This window comes from Gymnoscopelus braueri, assembly GCF_963280865.1.
Source record: "Gymnoscopelus braueri genome assembly, chromosome: 7".
Taxonomy (NCBI): domain Eukaryota; kingdom Metazoa; phylum Chordata; class Actinopteri; order Myctophiformes; family Myctophidae; genus Gymnoscopelus; species Gymnoscopelus braueri.
This window is the reverse complement of record NC_137608.1, coordinates 15,797,010-15,808,555: the sequence shown is the minus strand read 5'-3', so window position 1 is coordinate 15,808,555 and position 11,546 is coordinate 15,797,010. Positions and strand designations below refer to the sequence as shown.

General features: G+C 40.5%; 1 protein-coding gene and 2 long non-coding RNA genes across 3 annotated transcripts; 1 reads left to right on the top strand and 2 right to left on the bottom strand.

The window, feature by feature from the left end:
• Nucleotides 1–281: 281 nt before the first annotated feature.
• On the bottom strand, nucleotides 282–1,306 carry LOC308088735 (dual specificity protein phosphatase 18). Its single transcript, XM_080433291.1, has one exon. It carries the CDS (start codon nucleotides 1,036–1,038, stop codon nucleotides 490–492), a length of 549 nt encoding a protein of 182 aa, XP_080289417.1. The 5' UTR covers nucleotides 1,039–1,306; the 3' UTR covers nucleotides 282–489.
• Nucleotides 1,307–2,060: 754 nt separating this feature from the next.
• LOC308087861 lies at nucleotides 2,061–4,411 on the top strand. The gene is made up of 3 exons (XR_013933365.1): nucleotides 2,061–2,318; nucleotides 2,880–3,454; nucleotides 3,974–4,411. It is a non-coding gene; the product is annotated as an uncharacterized lncRNA (long non-coding RNA).
• Nucleotides 4,412–4,543: 132 nt separating this feature from the next.
• On the bottom strand, nucleotides 4,544–8,053 carry LOC308087862. The gene is made up of 2 exons (XR_013933366.1): nucleotides 5,522–8,053; nucleotides 4,544–5,317 (listed from the first exon to the last, which is right to left on the bottom strand). It is a non-coding gene; the product is annotated as an uncharacterized lncRNA (long non-coding RNA).
• Nucleotides 8,054–11,546: the final 3,493 nt, after the last annotated feature.

Below are 11,546 nucleotides of genomic sequence, written 5' to 3'. Positions count from 1 at the left end.
CATCATTTAATTAGCCTACATAATACCCTCATGCTGTCATAGTTAATACAAATTTGATTTACCAATTCATTTATTGAATAGAACTAATGCATTTGGCTGTTCAGAGATTATAGAGTAGCAAGGAATAGGTAGCACATACAATACTATTTCTCTCAATAAAAAAATAGTGTGTGTGGGGGGCACACGCACACACACAATCAATCCACAATCAATCCGTTTAAAGTTAGTAATATAATATGTAATGTAGATTGTAATTTCCAAGTTTGTAAAATTAGGCCAATTTCAAACCACAACACATGTCACTTCATATTGTCTACTAAGAGCAGGGGACTTGTTGGTTCTATTGCTAGTTCATTTTATTAACAGTTTACCAGGTACAAAAAAAAGATCATGGACAGGGTCAGGGGCCATCTCAAATATTTAAGCAAGATTGCGCACTGCCAAGGCACTGCCATCGTCTACACACAGTCAAAGTGTACAGCCAGGTGGTCAAATCATATGTTTGGCCTCTTCCTCATAAATGTCTGGAATCTCTCCGATGGAGGAGGACACCATTCGGACGGTGTTGCTCCCACGTAGACTGAGTTCATACTGAATGAGCTGTTTCCAGAAGCCAGGGTTGGGTCTGACGATGGGGCGACGTGCCTTCACCCAGGAGTGAGCCTCCATAAGGCTCATGTCGCGGTGCTTCATCAGGTATGCCATGCACAGGGTGGCGGAGCGGCTCACACCAGCATTACAGTAAACCAGGGTATGCCCACCACTGCTCTCTGCGACCAGCTGGATCTTATCCGCCACCTGGTCAAAGTGGGCGTCCAGAGGGGTCAGCGGGTGGTCCGTGACGGGAACGTGGAGGTAGTCCACCCCGGGGGGCACAGCAGCATCACGGTCCCTGCTCTTCTCTGTGACGTTAATGATGCAGGTTATCTTGTAACGAGGCACCACGTCGCCGTCGTTCGCCGCTCGGCTGTTGCTCAGATAAAGGTGTTCAGTAATGAGGCACAGACCAGACAGTCTCTGAGTACCTGACTGGTGCATGACTGTTGTTGTTGTTGTTGTTGTTGTTGTCAATACTTACTATTATTATTATCATAAACCAGACAGTCTCTGAGTACCTGACTGGTGCATCATGATGATACACTGTTGACGAAATGAAATCCTGACTTTACTACTCTGCCTTTAAAAGCCTCCACATTGAAGTAAAAGTGATGTAATTAATTGATATAGCGTGATGACACAGCCCCGTGTCCTAATAAGGAAAGTATTTGCTAAATTATATTATATTATATTATAACAAAGGCTAGTGTATGATCACATGCCAGCGTGTATTGTAGTATGGCTACTCAGTGAGACCAAAGTTTGTTTAAGCTCACTACTGTAGCCTATAGTGCCCCCTGCTGGAGGTGTACAAGCAAGCCACATACTGTGTATTATATAGCTCGTGTTTAATGACAGTGTATGAAACCATTAAACTGCATGGCGCCATTGGCGCGTCCCTTATATTCTCTAATGTAAATCCCTGACCTCATTGTATGGTCAGAAATCGGAATATCCGTACAGTGTATTGTAAAGAAAATAAATTAATACATAAATACAAAAATAAAAGTACTACTCCAGTATAAACTAACTGAGTGAACATTTGCATTACTTTCCCTGGCTTGTTCTTTATGAAACACAAACGACAAGCCTCAGATTCACACATCTACTGTTTTACTGTAGTTATTGGGGTTGGTGTGGAGAGGAGATAATAAGGGATGATTTGCCTATAGACTGGAGGCTGGCTCATGGCTGCCTAGGGGGGAACGCAGATGGTGAATGGGCTCGGCTAGTCAGTGTGTACAAAGAACTATAAACCTGAGGCAGCTGGGTTCCATTAAGCGGCACGCAGCCTATTGACTATTCAAGGTGTAGGCTCATGGACTGACATCTGCGTGCTGTTTTTTAAATCCTTCAACAAACACATTTCTTTGTTCGACGGCTTTCCACTATTTTTCTGGCTTCGTAAAAACGCCCAGACACCCATTATGATCATCAGTGCGCAGCAGCTGTTAGTGAACACTGGAACACTCCCTGATCTGATGCTGCCCCTCAGACTCAGCCCCACGACGCCAAGAGAGGTTGTTGGCTACTGGCGTCTATAAGTGCGTAACATGGGCGTACAACACATTGCTTTTATTTGCAAATTTAAATGACAGAATGCGTCCTATTTTATTTTTTTCCACGATTGAAGAAGATGTGAAGATGCTTCCAGTTGCTATTATTTGATGCTGCGGGACAGACAGGTGCATTGAGGCTACTGGAACTGAACATGAATACTGGTATGGTCATGTTTTATCGCAGTGGAATTTATGTTATTTGATGAATTTCCGTTATTTTGTTAGTCATTGTACTTATTGATCTATTGGTGTATGCTGCTACTGTTTATTTTAGGGCAGGGGGGGATTGTGGTCCTTTTTTTCTTCATATAAAATGAACTCACCTCTTGAGACAAGCCTATAGAAAAGGCATTTTCATTGTGTGGGGTAGGGTATAGGCTACACTGGCCTATTTGAGATACACAGCTTATTTAATGTATTAAAAAATTTCTTAGAGTAGTTGACCACATACAGTAGGTTATGGTTAATAGATTGAAATTCCTGTTATCTCTTAGGCCTATTATATCTAGCCTAATAGCTTAGCCCTTGCCATATTGTCTGTATTTGCTTTGGCAAATATTGATCCAAGTAACCAGTCTAACAGCATGTGCTTTGGTGGTGGATGGATATCCTTACGTTTTGTATTGCATTTGTCTTCAGCTGTACCAGGGCAGAAAGTTGTGATATAAAGTACTAGTGTATAGCTAGATCCAGTCTAATGTTGTTGTTGTTGTTTTTATTTAGGTATCATTGTCATTAATGGTTGGCTTCGCCTACTGTGGAGACATCTACAGACCAGCAGTGATGACCCTGGTTGAGGGACCAGAGTGAACCTGTGAGGGATCATGAACAGCTCCACGAGGAACAAGAGAGCAGGACATGTATGTGCTCAGGTCATTGTGTACTTAGCTCTTTATTAAGATCAAGAAGGAACTTCTATTGTTATATCAGTGTATTATAAGATAGAATAGAGGAATATATTTTCATTATTTGATCCCACAATCAAGTAATTGTCAACACACATTTGAGCATTTATTAAGTTGAGGTCACACGTTGTGACCGGTTCAAGATTAGATAAGACCTTTGTTGATCCCACAAGGGAAATTCAGTCGCCTGTCTGTGTCATTGTGTCCTGGGGGGAGGTGAGGCTGGGTGGACAGGTGTTGGGGGGGTTGCGTTCCACTTTCTGCTGCTTTGTGTTCTGTGCTCTTCTCCAGGTATGCTGAACGGAAGGCAGGAGCAGCAGCACTCAAGCTGGTGATGGATGCCACATGATGACCAGAGATTGCCCTCTTTGTTGAGCCTATACTTGCAGACTGGTATGTTATTTCTTTGAATACTGGTGAATTTTTACTTCAAATTTGTCATCTAAATCTAGATAAATATAACATGCAGTGCCAAATGCATTTTCACAGGATCTGCCCTGCCGCATGTGGATTAAGCTTAAGAGGAAGGGACAGATACAAGATGAGGGATTTGTTATGCGTTGCTTGCCTGGCAATCTTCACTACATTGGCAGCTGCTCTTTACAGAATTGTGGGAGGAATTAAAAACAACCTTAAAAGTCCGCAGTCAAATCACATTAGTATCGGCTGTAAATTAGCATATGGTTTATTGTTACAAATCATGTAAGATTATCCACGAAAGGTGTCATGGGTCAGTCCCGTCAGGATGAGAGAAATAGCCAGTAGGAGGTGTGAATATATTCATAGTGAAAGAGATGAAGTGGGTGTGTTAGCAATGATAAAATATCACCCATTCCCCCACAAACCCCTATCCAGTATTTCTATCTCCAATACTGACTACATTAACTGTCTGCTATGTCAATTCCTCTGCAGTGGCTGATGTCCGGGAGAGGCCATCGCTGGTTGGGTCTGTCAAGCAAGAACCAGCCTTCACCCATCAAGCAACGGATCACTTTGAACAGAATAGATGACAGTTGCTATCATGTGTGTGCGTGCGTGTTTTCGTGAAATGGGTTTAATGATGGTTAGGAGATTAACCCATTAAAACCAGGAAAGCACCTGCGTCATGTTAGATGTTTGCGTTGGCTATTCAAAAATAGCAGATATTCAAGCTCACATCACATCACTTTTTGCCGCGCGGTGAGCTTGTACATCTGCTATTTTTTAATTTTTTTTTTAAATCTTGAAAGTGTGAGAACTACTGATTCTGTTGAATTGGCCTCAGGTTTTTTAACAGAGTTATATATCAGCCATTTTCCTATGGTCTTTATAGCATCACATTTCATGCCATAATAATGTAAAGGGGGTGGGGTATGAGCCCATGGTGATTCACTGCAGTGATCTTCCCCTCCTCCACTGATATTGGTGGAAGGTTGTTTTTTTCCTCCCTCTCTGTGAATAATACTAACCTCAATTCCACCACTCCCACGCTCTTTTTTTCTCCCCTCCTTTTTCCCCCCCTTCTTTTTTCTTTTTGGTTGATCAGAACACTTTGCAGTCCGTTAACACCTCATGTCTACCTTCTTTTTCTACTGCTATCTGCAGTGTCCTCCTTTCTCCGTAACCTTGGAAACCGCCTAATACCTCGAGCACTTCCTCACACATATTACATGTTAAAACGGAGCTATTGTCGATGGCTCCTATTTGTGTGTATTTATATAAACATATGGACAGTATAGATAATAGCAGGCTGCATCATATGAGTGTACCATCGAGGGAAACATATAATCTGAGCAGGTATTGCAATAGTCTTAGATTTGTAAGGCAATAGTCAGAATAGAAGAATATGCTAGCCTGCACACACCAGTATTTTAGGATGAATGCTGGGTTTCTCCGCGTTGTGCTCATGTACAGTACGTCTTTCTTTCTTTTTCTCTAAAAGCCTGTTCATTGTGGTTCAGTAGCAGCTATTTATTTATTTATTACTGTATAGGCAATGGGTCTGGCTTTTGAGTGTGTGTGTGTGTGTGTGTGTGTGTGTGTGTGTGTGTGTGTGTGTGTGTGTGTGTGTGTGTGTGTGTGTGTGTGTGTGTGTGTGTGTGTGTGTGTGTGTGTGTGTGTGTGTGTGTGTGTTCATGTCTCTAGTCATTTATGTATGTTTGTAATCTGATTTTAAAAATATATTTTTTGTCTAGCCCTACAGACAAACAATAATTAAAGAGGAACTGCACCAGTAAATCATATCCTATTGTGTTGTGAGGAGGATATGAAAAAAACCTTTTTCTAAAGATATCTTTTTGGCTTTTTCTGCCTTTATTAGATAGTACAGTAGTGGGAAATGGGGTGAGAGAGATGGGGAGTGACACGCAGCGAAGGTCGTCGGGATCGGGATTCGAACCTGCGACACGCTGTATGCACCTAGGCTGCATTAGCAGCCTAGGTGCCTGGACTGATACCCTAGCCGTCCGGGCCGAAAAAAACTTTTTCGCATCATCCTCACAGCAGAACTATATGATTCACATCATGCAAAATTGAAGTTCCCTTTTTTTATTGTAATGGACCTTTTGATCCTGAGCCACTAATTGGTACATTTTAGTGGTTTCCAATGAAGCCTATCAATGGATTAAAGGAATATTCCACCACGCCTCAAGCCGAAATCAGGCTGATCCGGTGCGTGTCAGGAGCACACGCATATAACTGAATAAAGAAGGCGCTGGACGATTTGAGCCTTTTTTAATTTTTTTATCACAGGGTGCAAAGCAGGGGAGAAAAAACGACAACGTTTCGATGTCAGATCACATCTTAGTCAGGTCGGAAAAAAAGGCTCAAATCGTCCGACTTGCTCCAGCACCTTCTTTATTCAAGCCTATCTATGGATTATACCAGACAAAAGGTCAAGTAGTTTGTACAGTTTTTAGCATTTGTTTTGATCTGGTACACAAAAGTATGCACAATCACAGTTTAAATTGGAATTTTCATGGTTGGCAACCTGACGGAATCATCCCCCAGGCCCTGTTCGGTCGAAACAAAACAAATGCTAAGACATCTGGTAAAATTCTATTTGATCCAGGTCTGGATTATACTAACTCAAATCTCACTAATATCTAACTTTACTACTAATGTTTGCTAACAGATTTATTATTACTAACCTGTTCTTTGAATGCTGATGGCTGGCCTTGTTCTGTCTAACACACTGACTAACCATCTGCTTTTTGCCCGCAGTCTGATTCACAGAAGCCTCTCTCATGATTCTGCAATCCTTCTCCGAGTAAAGGGTAATTAAGAACATTGACATTTCTGGATTTAAAGTTTGGAATCTTGCTATCAGCCAAAAAAAAGCAAAACAAGCAAAAACAAGTGGGCGATGAGAGAAGGGTTTCAGGACTTGGGATGAGAGACTACATTAACCACAAGATGAAAAGCGGAGCGGGAGCAGTTGCCAATATCAAAGTGTGTCGTCCACGTACTGTAATTATGTTTGGCAGAATCTACTAAAAACTGATTCCAAACCATGCCATGATACTGACATAAAATTTAGGATGCCAAATTACTTCACTTCTTCATTAAATCGCAACATGGCAGTCAATGGCTGAATTTGTGATCCTCTTGCACTGTGTGGGAAGGAGTGAAAGTGAAAGTATAATGTTGCACAGTGCTTTACTTGTAGCCTATACCCTCCGTAACTCTGTTTTACACTTGTAGGAGTTTGCCGACAGTGTCCACACACAATAACGGCTTCTCAAACAAAATAATGACACTGTATAAGTATAAAACAGACTTTAGACAACACACAGAGAAAAGGCAAGCAAACCTCTCCTGCTCCCTACTAACTTGGTGTGTAGTGTTTATGCTAACGATGGTGAGACTGGACAAGTCCACCTCTGATTCTCGCTCTCACTAACATTTCGTTCTTATCGCAGATTAAGACGCAAACTGTTCAGTCCTTGTGTCTAGAACTTTTTCTGTTATTCTTGGATGCAATCAAAGCATGCCTTGCAGTACGTCCGATACCACGTTGAGTACTTTTTTTTAGTGTTGTCAAAAGGAACATGGAAAGTTTTGTTCCCTGGACTAGATACTAACAACAAGCTTAACAAAATACTAACCCGCAGAGCTCACAGCAGCTCCCTGCAAACTAACAAACTAACTAACCTACTAATAAACTAATCTTCTAACACACTAACTGGTTTTGTGCGAAATGCAAAGGGATATTTGGTATAGGTGTTTGGAGTAGGGTTTTGATCAATCTGCACTTAGTGCGGTAACAGTATAACTTGTGATGTTTGATTTGAATGACTCTGCGTCTCACTTTTCTCTGTGCTTACTATGTGTGCGTGCGTGCGTGCGTGTGTGTGCGTGTGCGTGTGCGTGTGCGTGTGTGTGTGTGTGTGTGTATGTGCGTGTGTGTGTCTGTCTGTCTGTCTGTGTTTTAAAACGAGCATGCATTAATGTGCATGAGGGCTTATGAGATTGTGGTTATGTATGCACACTATTATCACATTCCAACCTGCATGTGTGATTGTCTCCTCAAGCTGTGTTAAATATTATGGCATAGCATTTTGTGGTTCAAGTAAGAGCCGTTACAGACCGTAAAGTCTCATCTGGGTGACTGTGAGTCCAATACAGCCCCAGGCTTGCCCATCACTTTTAATATTGACCGTATGTTTCTCAGAACACAATATATGCATTTTGTTTGATATTTTTCAATGGGTTCATTCTGGTGACATGTCTTTCTTTTGAAGAAAGTTAAATGACAATGTGAACCACCAGTTTTACACACATTTTAATTCAATCATCTTTTTCTGTTATTACTGTAAGCATTAGATTAAAAAAATAATACAACCCAATTGCTCTCTTTGTAATAAACTTTTTCCAGTTTAAAGAAAATGTGTCTTTTTTTTATGGCCTCTAATTTCCAATCAATAATTGTAACAAAAAAATAATAAACCCATGCCCAAAAATCAGAGTATTTCTGAATCTGAATATTTGTATTTATTTATTGCCATAGGCTAGTTCCCTACAGGTCCCTGCGACATCAAAACACATGTCGTGAGTGAGTGTTGTGCTGGAATAATAATTTCCCACCCGGCTGGTATTTATAAGGCATTCTATTTCTATGGCAGTGTTGAGTGCCTGTTCGTGGAGTACCATTTCCCTAAGCACCAACTCTCTCTTGATTGCTGTAATCATAGTACTGCATGATTGCTGCTACATCAAGTTCAACACATGCAGTCAGGGCCCCACGTGTTACAGCAGCTGTGATTAGCACTCCCTCCAAACTCCAACAGAAGAGGCTGTCCCACACAGCCCACAGTGTCAAGGACCGCTCCAGTAACAATAATTATGAATAATTTGTATTTCTTTCTTTCTGTTGCTGTATCTTTGTGTATTTGGGGGTTGGGGGGGGCAGCGGGTATAACTTCTCTTATGCATTTGTTTTTAGTCTTAGGCTTGTATTCTGGCCTAATATTGAGTAAATTCTTTATGCATGCTCAACATTTGTAGCCTATCCTATACTCAATTTGGCTTAGGGGGTAACGGTGGGTCGCCATGAACGCATTGTTGATGGGTGAAAAAGTTCTTAAAGCGTGACATCCGTGACATCATATACCGCCACGAACGCGTGTTTCCTCCCGGGTCTTGGTGGCAGCCCCAACGTTGGAGGCTGAATTTTCAGGAAGCGAAGTTGTCTGAAAAAGTGTGAAGACCGCCTAGTGGCCTCAACATCTAGTTACTAGATGTTATTATTATTATTATTATTATCTTATTAAGTATCAATAGTCAATATACTATACTAGTATATTGATATTATACTTAATAAGCCCACGAGGGCAGGGCATTTGTAATGGATGCAAAACACAAAAAAATGAAAATCAATCAAGTTTATTTTATTTGTATGTATCATGATACATCAGAAAAAGACAGCAATAGAAAAACAATAGTGATATTATGTTACTTCTGTCTCCAGTAGTTGGATAGGTAATTGAGCATGATTTAACTAGTGACAGGAGGACTCTTAAGTGTGGTGTCGGTGTCGGGTAGATATAGGAGTGTACCACACAGGATCTGATGCCTGACAGCAAGTCCCCGGTTCGATTCCTTGGCAGGCCGCACCATTTGTTGCATTTCACTCTCCGAATCTCGAGTTCTCACATTTCTGCCTCCTCCTCCTCGGGGGAGGGATTAAGGCGTGAGTAAACAATTCTAGTAAAGGACACGTGGGTGCATGGAAAGTAGAAAATCAGCTCTGTGCATAGGTGTAGTCCCAGGTTTTCCGAAGGTGACATACCCATTTCCTGTTCCAGTTCATATTCCCATACCTTCATTTGACTGACTCGGCATCAGGTTTGAACTGTAAATGCGTAATATGTCACCTTCACGTGTTTCTATACTGTAGTTCAAGTCTGCTGCTGAACCAATCAAACTAAGCTATATGTTGAAAATGGACTGGAACAGGAAATAGGCATGCCACTGTTATGTTTGTCCACTTACATAAACAGCATAATAACGACTCAAATGATAGACAGTTTATCCATTTGTTTACTTATTCAGTGCACTTTTTTTTACAGACGCAGTGTGATGACGTAACCACCTGTCTGAAAGGAACAATGAACTGCCAAGATAACAGTAGTGCCAACACTTTATCTATTATTGACATATTGTATTCTTGACCGGTCCTAAATGCATAACAGCCACCTTCTGAAAAACCTGGGATTACACTTCTGCACAGAGCCTATTTGGAAGTTTGGCTTGTTTCCCGTCTCTCTCCACTGTCATAATAATAATAATAATAATAATAATAATAATGATAATAAACTCTATTTGTATAGCACCTTTCATGACATGAAATGCAGCTCAAAATGCTTTACAGAGCAAGAATACAATTGCAGAAAAAGTACAACTAATTTAACAATAAAGCAAAAAATAAATAAAAATAAAAAAACAACATCAAACAGCAAAAAAGGACAATGAGGACATGAATAACAACACAAATATTTAAAAATCAACTAAAAGCAAGAGTGAAGAAATAAGGTCTTGAGCGATGCTTTAAAGCTATCCACAGAGACTGTACTGATCAATACACTCAGAAAAGCCTGAAGAACAGGCACAACATACAAAACATTGTGTCAGTTAAAACAGACCCTGGTGTTGTTCTGTTGACAGTGAATAGGAATGTGTTTTGTGTAGATTTAGCTGGGAATAACGGAACACTTTGCTCAATTGAGTGTGAAATGCTGGCCATTGTTATTAGTTGCAAGTTTTGTTTCTAACAACAAATTAAAGTGTTAAACAATGGCTTAGAACGAATCAGACCTATTCACTGACCATAAACAAATTGCAACAACTTTAAACGCCGCTACGATAAGTCTGCTACCTGGGCTGGCATAGCAGTGATCTGATGTGTATTTGGAATATCACAGCCATTCTAGGGCTAGGGTTTCATGTTAGCTTTGGCAAGAAGCACCTATGCACTGCATCTGTTTCATTCTTTTAAGTTAAGATGTAATAATGTCTATTGTATTGTTGCTGTCAAATAAACAAGACAATGAAATATGTTCCCTTGATGATTCAAGATACTTTATTGTTACATCTTTTGTACAGGTACATAAGAGTAAAAGTATTCAATTTTGGTTCACCAACACAGCCTTGTAGAAGCAATAGTAAAACAACGACAACAAAATAAATAATAGCAGTAATACTAAACAAACTTTATTGTAATATAAACTTTACTCTCATTTATAACTTTGAAAGAATTAGGGTCATTATACAAATTTTCCTTTCAAATACCAACGCTATTATGGATCAGGATTCACCTACAACCACACATTAGAAAGTATTTCAAGAATTGCACTCATGTGGTGATACAGTAGGGGGCAGCAAGACGCAAGTTTAGAAGAACTGAACTAGTCTATAGACATTCTGCTTGTGTTTCCAAAGTGCCTTGCATATAAAAAAGAATGCTTGCCTATGATGATGATGAAGATGAATCCATTTAACTTTTCATTTGACGATGGTAAGCCAGATATTTACAGCTTGAGGGGCATTTCAATGCCGTGTCCACACAGCAGTCTAAACCTAGGGTCTTATGGCATAGACTATAGAGCACTTACAGTGTTTAAGTTATATGGCTCATATAAATTATCTCAAAACTAAATGTTTATTAATGACTAAATGGCTACCTTTTTAAGTGCGGGTAGGTAGGTAAGAGCTGTGTTTGGCTCAGTGAAAAGAACACACACATATATCTCTCTTACTGCTACAGTACTTCCGCACGCACGCACGCACGCACGCACGCACGCACGCACGCACACACGCACGCACACACACACACACACACACACACATTTTTTGTCCATGTAAGGGAAGGTTCCAAGATGAATTTGGGTCTCTTACTTTATGTGATCCATTCTGGCAGTGCTGCAGCTGTCTGACCAGCAACTGTGCATTTCAGTTTACTTTGAGCTGAAGAACTGAAAAGCCCGCTTTAAACACATGCTAGCCTACA